Source organism: Adelges cooleyi, unplaced genomic scaffold (assembly GCF_023614345.1).
Source record: "Adelges cooleyi isolate 19-005CV unplaced genomic scaffold, UGA_ACOO_1.1 ACOO_flye_CR_arks_rails_tigmint_CR_PRNA_376, whole genome shotgun sequence".
Classification (NCBI taxonomy): domain Eukaryota; kingdom Metazoa; phylum Arthropoda; class Insecta; order Hemiptera; family Adelgidae; genus Adelges; species Adelges cooleyi.
In genome coordinates this window covers 13,467,917-13,483,038 of record NW_026096053.1, presented here as the reverse complement: position 1 = coordinate 13,483,038, position 15,122 = coordinate 13,467,917, and the positions used below count along the sequence as shown (strand labels likewise).

Sequence of the window (15,122 nt, the reverse complement as noted above, 5' to 3'; positions counted from 1 at the left end):
ATAGTGTAAAACATATAAGATAATTTGATAAATATTGCAATAAACGTGGATGAATATAAAAATACAATAAAAGTATGGAATATAAAAAATAAAAAAAAATAATAAAAATCACACAGAATATAGATGTCTATGGATTATGTTTAAAGTATCCTTCATTATTTCTAGACATATTGTTCTTAAGTCTTCTTTTCTAAGCATATGAATTTTAAAGAAATCCAATATAAATTTGGAGGCGGTGCCCCTAGCACCAAACCATAGACCTTTTGCATCCCAGTCATCGATACCGTATTGATGCTGCAGGTATGGTATGGTAGATAAATAGATGTTTCTTTTTTCCTCGTTTACTTCCTCGTCTTGATTCAAATTATTTGTTGACTTCGTCCACCCGTTGCCCTATTGGCCATTGTGTTCATGGACATTTTTATTGAGTTAGTCCATTCACTACTGGTCAATCCTACTTTGATTGAGACCCGACTGTTTGTTAACGTGCAATGCTCGTACCAAGCCACCCCGCTTCCTTGTCGAGGCAACGCTTTCCAATTGTTGTATTCTGCTTTCGTCAATTCCGAGCGTATAGCACGTATATTAGTACCTGTAACTCCGCCTATCCTTTTTTGACATTCGTCAATTTCTTCATCGATATCTCTCGCCGCCTTTAAGTGAGCACCGTTAACACGACTGAGCGTTTGACAAATGTTTAAACGTTGAAGTGAAGCTTCCCATTGCACTCTCAGGATACCAAGGCCCCTTAGCTTACGTCCGGTATAATATACTGGTATGGGGGTGTCGGCGGACAATCCAGCAATTTCCCGAACACCCTCGACGCATGACTTTGTTTACCTTTTCGAGAAACACTGGTGCCAAAAGATCTACTGGCGCTGTTTGCATGGGAAACACGAGCTTAGGGTACACGTATTGGTCTAGAATATTAAATTTTTGGTCTCCTCGTAGAAGTGGGGTCGTAATCAATTTTCGGAAGTCTTTTTCTAAACCGGTTAGTAACTCTTTTTGATCGAATATTATTTTATTTTATTAACTCCTAGATAACGTAATTTTTCTTCTGGTGTAGTACTGCGTATTTCGGCTCCGTCCATTGATTGTTACCGATTTTGCTGGGTTTATAATCATGCCCACTTTTCCGAACTCTGTGCTCAAAGATTCAATCAATGCACAAGCGCTTTTTGCATCTTTTGCGATAACTACGGTGTCGTCCGCAAACGCCAGAGCCACCAATTTTGTAAGTTCAGCTGAAAGTTCATATCCATAGGTGTTTGAGTGCATGGTCTTGACATGCGTTGAAAATAGTCGGTGATAGTGGGGACCCTCGTGCGACGCCACAATGTAATTTAATTTGGTTGGACTTCACTTGATTTATTTCCAACTTTGTTGAATTTGTCGTGGCCAATGATGTCACCAGTTTTGTTAAATTCGTAGGTAGCGGCAAAGAGTTAAATGTATTTCTTAAGTGATCATCACCAACCCTATCGAACGCTTTAGACAAATCAAGTGTTACAATACATATACCATTCTTTTTTTTCCATGGCTGAACGAAGACATCCGTCCACAATGGATGCGTTTATATGAACACCGGAAATAAATCCTCTCTGTAATTGGCTGAAGTGGATCCTTTCTCTTATTGCCTGGTAAAGACATCGTTCAATTATGCGACGAATGACGCTGAAAATAGTAATTGGTCTCCAGTTTTGTAAATCTGTTTCTGTGTCTTTACCTTTAAAAATTAATATGGTTCGCCCAGTTCGCAACTTTGATGGGACATAGTCCCGTGCCAACATTACCTTAGCAATGGCTAAATTGCAGGTGCACATTTAGTTTGTCGGATGGTTCTGAGTACAACAGCCGGATGTACAGGGCCGGGGAGATAACTAAAGAGTCGAAAAATTCTACTGTCTCGATCTGAGGTGGTAGTTGAACGAATCTAATAAATTCCGCCTCAAAATGTGTTGTCTCTTGGATTAATCGATTAATGGAGATATCATTAACAACTGAGTTTAATACATTATTTACCGAGGTCGTATCCATTGTCTGTCGTTGGGTATTACCTTGAGTGCCTGTAGGTAAGCCATCTATAATTCTTTGAACACTTTTTTGAGCACACGCTCCAGAGGCTTTAGCCAAATATGTCCATTTAGAGAAATATATGTTTTTCCACAACCGGGGCATGTCACTTTTGGAATTACCAAGTGATAAGTTATCACTGATAACAGAATAGTGATAACAGCGAATTTGTTATTATTCTGTTTTGACTTTTTTATGTTAAATGGAAAAAGGTACTACAAAACGTACCATACACCTTACCTCCTACTTTCGGACGTTTACCTGTACGAAATATACGATTTTTTAGTTTTTAAGTTCTCAATCATAATTTAAAAAAAAAACATAACACCCCATTTGAAAATCAAAAGTTGCTATAAAAAAAAACAAATTTGGGAGGGGTGTAGAAACATACAAATTTGTGGAAAATTGAGATCACATCATACAAGAACACGGTGAAAATAAAAATTCAATATTATTAATTAAACCCAGCAAAATATTGACTGGCCCATGATAAAAAAAATCACACTGTATATGGGCCATAGCATAGCTGTTCAAAAAAAAAAAACCGTTTACGATCTCCGAAGAACTTGTTATTGTCGAGACAAGTATTTTTTCGTATTTTGTTTTGTCTTTGGTGTTTAAATATTTTAACTATTTTCTTGCTTGGCCATAGAATCATCTGATGTCCCAATAATTATAGCGAATTATACTATTTTGTACATAATATTTTTCTACTAAATTGTCCTAATGTTAACATATTTTTAAATTATTCAAATTAGTTTCAAAATGTTTATGAAATATTCTTGAAACATAGAACTACCGATAAACGGTGACGAACCGAAAAAATATCATAAACCCTTTCCCCTAGAAGGTAGTAAGGTGGTAAGAATAATTTTTTTTGAATTTTGGCCCTAATAAAGTACTTTTGTGGTACCTTTTTTTTTCGACACCACTGTGCTGGTTTTTTTTTTTTATTGTTACTCAATTTTTCTGTACTCAAACTTTTTGGGAAAATGTCCCAGTAATAATGTGCAAAGTATTTTTTACTATGCTTAAAGTTATTTATTTGTTCAAAGCATGAGCAGCTTACAGTGTACGTCATGTTTATACAGATGGTACAAAAAGTGGTACAGCACCAATACATTTTCATCTTTGTTCATTTCGATAACGTATACGAACCCAACAACACAGCGAGAAAACAGGTAATATGAATATAATTACGGATTAAGCTATAAAAAAAAAATAATAGACATAATATTTCAACTCCTACTTTGCACAAGCCTTACATAAAGTGAAGGGTACAAGGAAAAAAAAGCAAGAAAGGTCACTTTTTTCTAATCTAAGAAAAATATGTTTAAGTAAGGGAAAGGTGGGTAAAGCGGCCACAATAAGGGAATTTATCGACTAAAACTTAGATTTTTAATTTTTTTTTTGTCTACTTACTATAGGAATGTATACTTTGACTTGTTAGACATCATTATTTGCAATTAGAATTATATTTTAGCTAATGATTTAATTTTCAGATTCGTTTTGTTTCGAAACGAATTTTATAACAATAAAATCGCCTTTTTTTCAAAACTGACTTGTCTGTTTTTTCCCTGTGCCCTCCGAGTGGAAAAAATTAAAACGCACAATATTATCAAAATAAAATATGTATTTAAGAAAAGATAATGAGCTTATAAACAAACACAATACTTTTGTTCCCCCTTTTTTTGCTTCCTGCTTCCTGACCCAAACGGGAAGACACTGTTGTTGTTTTTTATGTGATTGTCTATCAATTAAGGTTCTATAGAATATTCCAAGAAGTATATTTGCTGCAAATTTTTGAAAATATACGTTTAAAATAAATGTAACCAAACGTATATCGATTGAATTTGTTTATTTTTTTAGATTTACACTAAAACAAACAAAAAATGACTAACAACAAGCTACAAGTGTTTTGTCTGATTGTGTTAACTATTTGCACTGTTATAAACGAGATAAAATGCATAACAAAAAAAGAAGGTAAACATATTTCAACGACTGTTTTTGAATAATTTTTCATTTTTATTCATTTAACGAACAATTCTACGATAATATTATATTATAGTTTGTACAAGCAATTATTACATATTTTACATTTTTATGTAATTTAACTCATCGTATTTAATATTACGTTTGTCGATAGTTATAATATTAATATATTTTCTTGTGTTAATTTTATATTTTTCAAACATTTTATTCCAGAATGCCGCCGTCAGATTTCCTTAAACAGTGAGTGATTTTTTTTTTTTTTAGTCATTTGGACAGTTTGTAACGTTGCAATTGTCTGTTCAATTGTGTCATTATACAGGGTGTCCCATTTTAAAACACTAATCTATTTTGACATTTTCATGTCTTAGCTCTGACACATAACCGAAAAAATGTCAACGAAAAAAGCGTTACCATACGGTGATGGGGATGGGGGTAAGAGATAGGGGTTGGAGATAGAGGGTTAGAGATAGGGGTGAGAAATAGGGGTGGTAGATAGGGTTGGAGATAGGGGTGAGAAATAGGGGTGGTAGATAGGGGTAGGGGTGAGAGATAAGGGTAAGAGATTAGGGTAAGGTATATGAGATGAGAGATATGTTGTACGTTCAACTTTCAAGTTAGAACTAATTTGATAAATTCAAAATAGTTTAGAGGCCCAAATTCTCTATGAACTGTTTTATGCCAAATATTAAACACTACAATATTAGCCAGAAACTTGATGTTTTAATATACTAGCTTGTTACTGCTTCTTAATATACTATATCATTATCTATAATTCCACCACTGCTCTAAATTTATTCGGTGCTTCAACGAGACATGAAAATGCTCTCTCGTGGTTGCAGACTGGGCTGAAAAACTTTTTCTCCGAAAATTCTAATCTAATCAAAAAGTTGTTTATGTAAAATATAATTTGTAAATTAAGGCTCTTAGCTATTTTTAGTTTTATTATCTTATTTTGATGTATACCACACAAACCAAGGTTACCACACATGACATGGTTACCATATGCATAAACGTCGGCCATTTTGAATTTTGGACCATATTTTTTTTTAACGACCCCCTTTGTACTCTAAAATGTTTTGTGTATTTAAGAGTTTTGAAAGAGATTTCATTATGTCTCACAGTATCTTACACTATGTTAGCTTAGACCTCAATGTATTTTGTTTTTTTTATGTGTTAATGGTGTAAAATTCGTTTTGTTTTTAGACCATTTGATTTCCAGATTAAATATTCGTGAGTGTTTGTATAATAAATTATTAGTATATAATACTTAAACCAAATAAATTAAAAATTATTTTACAAAAAATACAGGCATCATAAACATTTTTTAAAAAATTGGCACAGTCTATTATTTACCTTGTCAATTTACCGGTTATCATGGTAACTATGTCTAGGCCTTTTACGTTAGAAATGTGACAACGATTATCAATTACAAGTAGTAGTAATCTAACCTAATATGAGGTAAATGTATGCATAAAAAAAAACGTTCTTTAGTATTAATTAATTAAAAACATTGTTTTTTGAAAAGTACTTAATTGGTGTAGTTTGAAAATAAGAATATATCTCAACTGAATATCTTCAGCTTAGTATTTCCAAGTATTTCAACTTGTGGTGTAATATATTGACATCATTTAACATGATATGTCTGTGTATAAAATGTCTTGAGGCAAGTCTTTTAAGTTTTTAGATCTGGAAAATTATTATTATATACCAGTAGTTCAAGTACACTGAAGCTATTTTTTTAACGATATCATTAATAGTTTATTTTTGATTTCAGAACAAAAATACAACCTAATAGTAATGGCCGTAGACGAATTCGAATATGGTATTATTATATTTTGTATATTGTTATTTTTTAGTAAGACCGTCTTTAGAATATGTTAGGTGTTGATTTTCAATTGGTTACCAATTATGTTCGTTGTACTATAAAATAAAACCGATAACAGTTACTCGGTTTCTGTTATTTTACATATAAATATACTGGCTTTATATATATATATATATATATATATATATATTGTTTCTATTTTATTTCAGAGGGAGTTGGGAAATTCCTTAACCCGCCAGGTAAACTATACTATGTTTTATACCATTAGGTGTTATCGTTTTTTCCCCCATTAAGTTGAGGTTAGTTTTACATTTTTTGTAAATTGTTTTTCTTTTAAATTTACCGGCTTTCCAAATAAAATGGTAAACTGGTAAATTTTTATCAAAGCGACATTTGCTACAATAAAAGATGTATTTAAAAATATTTTGATAAAGTGGCTTGAATAAATACCTCTTTTAACATAATATATTTTTTAGATAACGACTATTTGTGTCATGACGTGGATGATAACGGTAATTTTTTAAATAATAACTAAATGACATTTAATTGATATATTTTTTTTCGATATTAATTCTTTTAACGGTTTAGTTAACAATTAGTTTACTTGGCTTATACAAAAAACACATATATTTAGTATAGTTAGACTTTTAAATTATCATAATTGTAAAAATTTTTTAAAATAAATAAATGTTCTAACTTAAAATAGTTTCAACTAAAATGTTATCATTGAAATGAGCAATTTTTTTTTATTTTTAATAGTCAAGATAAAAATATTATATAATCATTGATTTTTAAGGGACAAGTAAAATGTGTAAATTAAAAAAAATCACATAGCATCCTATGCAAATATTTGGTTTTATTATTGCTCAAATGAGTTTTACTTATTTTAGCTAAACAAATGAATTTGTAGTAATAATACATAGGTAGGCCGAGAACATTTACAATGTAATAACACATTTTAATGGGAATATAATGTTTTGATTATAGCTCAGGTATATATCACTACATACGCAGGAGAACAATCCTTTGAAGAGGAATTACTAAAACTCCTAAGTAACTTTTTAATATATTGTATCTAAAAGAAAAACAGTAGTCAAGACTGTACAGGCAATAAATGCTTAAATGGATTTTTACATAAAATATGACTATATCAATTTACTTAAATAAGATACATATTAATATTTTTTATATACATTTATTAAATGCTTAGTTTTAAAATTATTATTTTTTTACTTCAGATATCCAGAGACCTGATGATTTTACTAGTAAGTATACTGTATAACATATTGGTATATTTTCTAATTGTTACTATCTGAATACATCTATATTGTAACTATATTTATAATGGTCGATTGAAAAATCTAAAAATTCTTGTCTATAATATAATTTGATAATAATATATAACGTTAAAGGTAAAAATTAAATCAAAGACAATGTTATTTATAGGTAGAGGAACATATGACATAGCAGTAAGGAACAGAAGACATATTTTAAATTTAGCATACCTGTCAATTATCAATGAAAAATTGAGTAAGCCGTTTTCCTAATAATATTCAACGCTACATTTAAATTGATCTGAACAATGCAAGTGTTAAATTTTGTCATCATTTTTTCTCGTCGCCAATTTATAGGATTTAAGGATTTTTTTTTCTTTTCGATTACAATAATATGTTGTATGGTTTTCAGAAGACCAGCGAATGTGCGAAAATCACGAAAGAATAAAATGTATGTTGATCGGGTTAATCAAGCATGAAAACTATGAGGCGCAAAACAAACAAGGATGTATTGGTGATAATATTTGTGTTATAACTACTACCGAGTTAACAAAGCAATTATATTCAAATACACATGACGTTACACACAAAGTGGAGAAGTATCGAGATCGCTATGACAGCAATGATAAACGTTATAAGATATTTTTCAAAGACCCTGTGCGGGGATACATAGAATGGGACAGTGGAATACCAGAAGAAGTAACAGAAGACGAGGGGTCTTCTTCTAGACGATGAGTCAATTCAATAGATGTGCATGGATAAGACAGTGATTTTAGCATCATTAGCTAAAATCATTGTCTTATCTAACTATTAGCGTTAATAATTAATTTGTTTAAATTAGTACACAGCAAAATAGCGATATTTCAATGTAAAAAAAAAATTTCAATCTAATAAAATGTCTTAACATTTTATTAGATTAATGACATTTTTTTTAGAGTAATCCTTTATTTATGTACAAACATGTGTGCCTATGTGTTAACCTGTTTCTTTAACAATAAATTATACCTTTATGATTTTAATTTTATCCATATTTTTATTAGGTACATTTTTGTGTGGTTTAATAACTATGGTAACTATATGGTAGCTATACGGTAAATATATGGAAAACCCAAAACCGCCTAATTAGATTTCCTAACGAAATATATTATCAGTTTTTTGTGCCTCCTGTAAAGTCGAGGAATTGAGTTAGGTAAATAATCAAATTTTTCAAATTGTAATAGTCACATCTTATGTTTAATTTTTATTCATTTTAAAAGTTATACCTAATAGAAATTAAAAAATAAATGATAATGATGCTAAAATCATTGTCTTATCTATGCACATCTATTGAATTGACTCATCGTCTAGAAGAAGACCCCTCGTCTTCTGTTACTTCTTCTGGTATTCCACTGTCCCATTCTATGTATCCCCGCACAGGGTCTTTGAAAAATATCTTAAAACGTTCATCATTGCTGTCATAGTAATCTCGATACTTCTCCATTTTGTGTGTAACGTCATGCATATCTGAATACAAATGCTTTGATAACTCGGTAGTAGTTATAACGCAAATATTATGACCAATACATCCTTGTTTGTTTTGCGCCTCATAGTTTTCATGCTTGATTAACCCGATCAACATACATTTTATTCTTTCGTGATTATCGCACATTCGCTGACCTTCTGAAAACCATACAACATATTATTGTAATCGAAAAGAAAAAAAAATCCTTAAATCCTATAAATTGACGACGAGAAAAAATGATGACAAAATTTAACGCTTGCATTATTCTAATCAATTTAAATGTACCGTTGAATATTATTAGAAAAAAGGCTTGTGTTAATTGCTATGTTTAATTTGTATTCATTTTAAAAGTTATACCTAATAGAAATTAAAAAATAAAAATCGATAGCATTATTTTTACGAGTTGGGGGTAGTTCTTCCAAAAAATGATAACGCGTGATAAGAAATAAATGTAGAAATGAAGAACTCTTATCTCTTATCATTTTTTGGAAGAACTGCCCCAAACACTATTTTTACCTTGTTTGGGTTTTTTGATAACTTATGTTTTGCCCCCACTTGGAATTACCAACTGATAATTTATCACTGATAACAGAATAGTGATAACAGCGAATTTGTTATTATTTTGTATTCGGCTTTGATGAGAACAAAATACAAAATTGGTAAATAATTATAAACAATTATAAAATGCGTTAAGTTTGAAGGATTAAAAGACCAAAGTGCCCGTCTAGTTTTTGTACATTCATAATGAAGTTTGTGTTTTTAATTTGTGTTATTGTCTCCTCGTTGTTGGTTAATGTTTCTCAGGTAATTATTAATATTTTTTTACATTTTGTACTCATACCAGCTCGTACAGTCACACCCAGATATTTTTATTTATTTTTCATTAGGCAAATCATTCGAATAACTGGGCTGTGCTTGTGGACACATCTAGATTTTGGTTTAATTATCGACACGTAGCCAATGTGTTATCTATATATAGAAGTGTTAAACGCCTTGGAATTCCAGACAGGTACAATATTTTCCAATATTATAATTTTTATTATAAATGTTTTACCAGATGAATATTCCATTTTAGCCAGATCATATTAATGGTGGCCGACGATATGGCTTGTAATCCGCGTAATCCAAGTCCAGCGACCGTTTACAATAACGCAGACCAACAACTTAATGTTTATGGCGACGATGTTGAAGTTGATTTCAGAGGCTATGAGGTTTGAACATTACACACATTTTATGTTATCGAATCATAGAACTAATTCATAAAGGTTTTTGTTTTTTTTTCATAGGTTACTGTTGAAAACTTTGTACGGTTATTGACTGGTCGTTTACCATCGGAAACTCCTCGCTCGAAACAGCTATTAACAGACGAAGGCAGTAATATATTGATATATCTCACTGGACACGGCGGAGACGGTTTTCTAAAATTCCAAGACTCTGAAGAAGTTACTAGTCAAGAATTGGCCGATGCACTTGAACAAATGTGGCAAAAAAGAAGGTAATCAATTTAAAAATATATTTATATTTACAAAAATATTTCTAATACGCGTCATGTACACGTTGTTCTAGGTACCATGAAATATTCTTTATGATCGATACTTGTCAAGCTTCTTCGATGTATGAAAAATTTTACTCGCCAAACATACTAGCGATGGCCAGTAGTCTGGTAGGAGAAGACTCGCTCTCGGTAAGTTGTAATTGAATGGTTTTACGATCATTTAAAATCAATTGCTAAGATGGTATTATTTATGTTTGATAGCTCTGATTATAAGATCTTATTATTCACGTTATTACCGTACGTAATGTACTTTTTTTTTGTATTGTACTTTCAAACTAATAATCCGATCGTTATTATTTTACACAGCACCACGTCGATCCGGCAATTGGAGTGTATATCATAGATCGTTACACGTTTTATGCATTAAAATTCTTAGAAAATGTCAAACTCAAGAGTCGTATTAGTATGAAAAGTTTTGTGAGTATTTTGTATAGTGCAAACAATTGAATATTTAACACAATATTGTATTTTCATTAAAGTCATTTCATCTTTTAGCTTGGTGTTTGTCCGAAACAAGACTGCATATCTACTGTTGGCGTGCGAACTGACTTATTTCACCGTGACCCAGCCAAAGTTCCTATAACTGACTTTTTCGGCTCCGTGCGACCAGCAGAATTAACATTTAATTTTTTAGATTTAACCGATACACCCGCTTAGGCTAGAAATTTTTTTTTAAAAATGTCAACAATAAAACTCGCAAGTACTACTAAATATCGAGTAATAATATTTATTTATTTATTTAAACACATGAATTTCACCAGGCAAATGATAATACAACTAAGAAATATTTTATATTGTTTAAACTATTTATTCTTATTTATTTGTTTTCTACGTTGTAAAAATTCAAAGAAAATACAAAGGTGATCTCATAAATTTCTCATGTATTATTCAAATTATTATAAACACTAATATCAACGTACTGTTAAGGTACAACGTGACCGTACAATCAGATTATTTGACCCACCAATTACGTTGTCCGTATTTCGCTTGCGGTCTTTCTTCTTCTTTGAAGTCTTTGAGACCATAAGGCAAGTCGCCAAACACTTGCGGTGCTTCGGGAGGTGGTTTAGGACGATTTCCGTTGTACACACGAGCTTTGCAAAAGAATCCGTGTTCGGGTCTTTCGATACCCATTTTTTCAAACACGCATTTATCGTACACCGCTTGAGTTTTACGGCACGGTTCAAATTCGAGCCGAGAACTGGACTTGTCGATACAGTTGCTGTATATTTGAAATTCGTCGTAACAGCTGACTTTGAGTTGCCTGAAAAATCGGAGGGCACAACTAGTGACCGCTTTACCTTCGGCCACACATTTACGCGGATCTTTCGTCTCTTGTTTACACATCATGAAATCGTCGTTCGCTTCTATGCAATATTTACCTGAATAGAATAAAAAAAAACATATAAACATCATAATTCATCTCAAGCTCGATGAAAATTACCCAAATGATGGGCAGCGGCCCGAAGTCCAGGTGTACTGATTGGCACTTCTTCAACCGTCAGGTCTTCATAAGTTGGCAATTCAGTATCGCTGGTTATGACCATGATGAGAGAAGTGGACTATGCTGTTCCTTTATATAAAATAATAAATACCCAATAGTCTGATGCTTTGGTAGTAATGCAATATTTATTGAAAAAAAAATCCGAAAACGTATTATTATTGTTATCACATATTTGAAGGACTTTGATAACGCCATTCGGTACATTACAAGAGCTCCAAAACTCGACTTTTCAGCTGTTTGTGTTTGTACTTGTTACCAAGCACCTGGTAAGTGGTAACCCTTATCGGTAACCGCGATGAAGCCGAGGCTCACTGTTATCTATTTCGATTTATATTCGATTGTGTTTACAAATTACAATAATATCAAATTGTATGTAATTAATATATATTATTTTATACCAATTGTTCATGTACAAAATGTTTTATAATGTCTAACTATAACAGTGCACGTTGACTAAACGTTTTAAATGCGTTTTATTTGATAAAATTCGCGTTCGTTGAAATTTCTAATTTTGTTTTATGTAAATTTATCACTGCTTGACGATGTCTCTGTACGACGATTTTGATGCTGTAAAGCAAAAATCCGATGGTTGGTCTTCTGGCATGAAACTTTTTCAGTCACAAATGCAGTTAAAGAAAGCTGCCCAAACACAGGTGCCCTTTACACTTTATTATTATCACTTGTTTTTTTAATATTAATTTATAAAAAATTAGCATTTCACTTACTGTTTTGTAATATTTTTGTTTAACTACGATTTTATAGTTTTGTAGTTATAATTTACATTTTTTTTTTTTTATTGTAGCCGAGAAGAGATGCAGCTCGTAAGACCACGTCGATTTTAGCTCCAGTTATTGATTTAAAAAAAAAAGACGACGATGATTCCATGTTCGATCCAGGACTTGGTTTTACTCTTTTTCCCATGACTAGAGTAAGAAATTTTATTTTCTTCTTTCAACATGTATATGGGAAAATTTAGCGTGTTTATTTAATCATTTACACCAATATACTTAATTTTCAAGGGAAGAAAATTACTTGCACAAACATGTAGTATGAGCATAATATTATTAAATTACCTATGTATTATTATTCTGTAGCTTCTGTTGATTTATACTGAATGTCAAGTTGTACCAGACGACTGTGTTTGGTGACTATGTCTAAAATATAAAAAGTTATATAGTCATTTTTTTTTATTAGCTTCGATGCGAATCTGAGAAGGTATTGATGAGATTGATTAAAGAGGTTTTATTGTATTAACTGCACTGTATTATAAATGTATAATATATGTAAAAAAAAAAATGAAATGAATAACTTTAAAAAATATTTTATGTTTTTAGGAAGGCAAAAAAACACAATGTCCGTCGTTTCCACCTATGAACTGGAATTTTGATGGCAACGAATACGACCCTATGGTGCCCAACGATTACGAAAGAGTAGTTAGAGGTAATATTTAAAAAAGAATAAAAAAATTTTTAATTGTTTGATTCTACTGTTTATATTTTGTACAATAAGAATACAAAATACGTGTTAGAAAAAAAACAAACATTATATTATATGCATATTGATTACATATTTTGCAATTAAAGATTTACGAGATATGAGAGACAAAGAAAAAGAAAAAGAAGACGAAGAACGTCGCAAAAGAAGAGAAGAGCGTAGTAAAACTAAAGACTCGTACGTTTTCGGCCGACTTAACGGTGTAAATATTAATGAACATAACAGTTTTTTATTTGTTTTATCGTTATAGCCTTAGTATGACGGACATGTCCGTAGGCATGTCCACTCCTGGCGCGGACGACCGAAGAAAATCCGGGTTCGCCGGTCGTAAAGACAGCGATAGCGAAGAAGAAGCTGATTCAAAACCTTTAGCTAGAATACCGGGCGCCGCCATTGCGCCTCCGCCCTCATTACAAGAATCGGTCGTATCGTCTCCCGGACCACAAGCGTCCGGAACAGGGATGGGCGGCGGCATGGGAATCGCCGCGAAAATTATGGCCAAATACGGCTTCAAGGTGTTATTTTTTAAATGTTAACCGTGTTCATTCAAACGCAATCTATTATTTATTAATATTGTATCGATCGATCGATTGTGGTCGCGCAGGAAGGACAAGGATTGGGTAAAAAAGAACAAGGCATATCGGTGGCTTTGCAAGTGGAAAAAACGAGTAAGCGAGGAGGTAGAATTATTCACGAAAGGCCAGGTGGAAGTTTATCACCTTCTATGGCTACTTCCGTGCAAGACGATTTCGTAGCTCCTGCACCTCCGCCGCCGAAACCTTTACAAAGCATAACCGAAATAATGAAAGTACAATCGAAGGTAAACGCAAATTTTATTTCGACTGCAACGATTAATAATTGAAAACAAAATATTATATAATATATTATATCTACTCCACTAGGTCGTGTTACTACGAAACATGGTCGGCCCCGGAGAAGTTGATCAAGATCTCGAACCCGAAGTGAAAGACGAGTGCAACACTAAGTACGGCGACGTCAATCGAGTGCTTATTTACGAAGTGCCCGACGTAGATCCCGAAGACGCCGTACGAATATTTGTAGAATTCAAACGCATCGAATCGGCAATTAAAGGTAATATGTATAAAAATGGAGAAAAAAAACCTTTAAAAATATTAAATTAACACATTAACACATTTTCGTTGTAGCCGTTGTAGATTTGAACGGAAGGTTTTTTGGCGGAAGACAAGTGAGAGCTGGATTTTATAATGTCGAGAAATTCAATAATTATCAGTTACTTGAGTAAAAAAAAGCTAGCCGAAATATTTTACTCTTTAATTTTTCACAATCCACAATTTTGAATATATTTTGTACATAATCGAATAGCTATTAAAAATATATAAACGTTTTTATGTACTAAAATTATTATGTTATTATTTTAGCTTCACTTTTAAAACTTACGTCGACGTGTGAAAACTGTAAAAATAAAAATCGTTGACTTTCAAAACAACCTCAAAATATAGTCTAAAGATGTATAATTCTCAAAGTTCAATATTCTAGTCACTTAAATTCTTTAACTTTGACTTAAGTCTAGTCTAGTGGTATTCTTGACATATTGTTAAATTCGTATTACCCAATTGGATTCCTACATGCACCGTGGTGTGACGTGCACGAGAAGATTCGACAATATTATTAAATACTGTTTGTCCTCCTTTTGGAGGATTGATATTTTAGTTTAAGTATACTTAATTGGGTTAATGTCGAGTCATATGTATTTCATTATAAAAGAGAGAAGCGACTCCAATAAATATGAATACTTGTAATTTTTTTTTTTCCTACAGGTTAATTTACAAAAAAACTCTTTATTTCAAAACGAACTTTTACAATGAACCACGCATATTATGTAAAAAAAAAAAAAAAATGTAATCCAAGAAAAAATGATT

The 15,122-nt window shown here is 31.8% G+C and overlaps 4 protein-coding genes across 9 annotated transcripts in view; 3 read left to right on the top strand and 1 right to left on the bottom strand.

Moving 5' to 3' along the window:
- LOC126840847 (uncharacterized) overlaps positions 1 to 8,265 on the top strand; it is a 126,891-nt gene extending 118,626 nt beyond the window's left edge. Inside the window, exons 4-14 of one of the 6 annotated variants that reach the window (XM_050576819.1) lie at positions 3,132 to 3,257; positions 3,946 to 4,059; positions 4,282 to 4,308; positions 5,272 to 5,298; positions 5,843 to 5,890; positions 6,103 to 6,132; positions 6,370 to 6,405; positions 6,881 to 6,946; positions 7,132 to 7,158; positions 7,340 to 7,423; positions 7,580 to 8,265. In XM_050576819.1, coding sequence (XP_050432776.1) covers positions 3,969 to 4,059; positions 4,282 to 4,308; positions 5,272 to 5,298; positions 5,843 to 5,890; positions 6,103 to 6,132; positions 6,370 to 6,405; positions 6,881 to 6,946; positions 7,132 to 7,158; positions 7,340 to 7,423; positions 7,580 to 7,902 — 759 coding nt within the window. In that variant the 5' untranslated portion in view covers positions 3,132 to 3,257; positions 3,946 to 3,968 and the 3' untranslated portion in view covers positions 7,903 to 8,265. The remainder of the gene's footprint in view (positions 1 to 3,131; positions 3,258 to 3,945; positions 4,060 to 4,281; positions 4,309 to 5,271; positions 5,299 to 5,842; positions 5,891 to 6,102; positions 6,133 to 6,369; positions 6,406 to 6,880; positions 6,947 to 7,131; positions 7,159 to 7,339; positions 7,424 to 7,579) is intronic. The other 5 variants (XM_050576821.1, XM_050576817.1, XM_050576822.1 and 2 more) reach the window with 5 other exon arrangements.
- A 999-nt stretch (positions 8,266 to 9,264) lies between these two features.
- Positions 9,265 to 11,017, top strand: LOC126840247 (putative GPI-anchor transamidase). The gene is made up of 7 exons (XM_050575871.1): positions 9,265 to 9,472; positions 9,556 to 9,677; positions 9,744 to 9,879; positions 9,955 to 10,163; positions 10,235 to 10,352; positions 10,530 to 10,640; positions 10,719 to 11,017. Exons 1-7 carry the CDS (start codon positions 9,413 to 9,415, stop codon positions 10,878 to 10,880), a joined length of 918 nt encoding a protein of 305 aa, XP_050431828.1. The 5' UTR covers positions 9,265 to 9,412; the 3' UTR covers positions 10,881 to 11,017.
- On the bottom strand, positions 10,935 to 11,899 carry LOC126840249 (NADH dehydrogenase [ubiquinone] 1 alpha subcomplex subunit 8). Its single transcript, XM_050575872.1, has 2 exons — positions 11,668 to 11,899; positions 10,935 to 11,605 (listed from the first exon to the last, which is right to left on the bottom strand). The coding sequence occupies exons 1-2, from the start codon at positions 11,768 to 11,770 to the stop codon at positions 11,175 to 11,177; spliced, it is 534 nt and encodes a 177-aa protein (XP_050431829.1). The 5' UTR covers positions 11,771 to 11,899; the 3' UTR covers positions 10,935 to 11,174.
- A 179-nt stretch (positions 11,900 to 12,078) lies between these two features.
- Positions 12,079 to 14,585, top strand: LOC126840246 (splicing factor 45). Its single transcript, XM_050575870.1, has 8 exons — positions 12,079 to 12,380; positions 12,530 to 12,655; positions 13,062 to 13,167; positions 13,311 to 13,398; positions 13,472 to 13,736; positions 13,826 to 14,041; positions 14,124 to 14,313; positions 14,388 to 14,585. The coding sequence occupies exons 1-8, from the start codon at positions 12,270 to 12,272 to the stop codon at positions 14,483 to 14,485; spliced, it is 1,200 nt and encodes a 399-aa protein (XP_050431827.1). The 5' UTR covers positions 12,079 to 12,269; the 3' UTR covers positions 14,486 to 14,585.
- Positions 14,586 to 15,122: the final 537 nt, after the last annotated feature.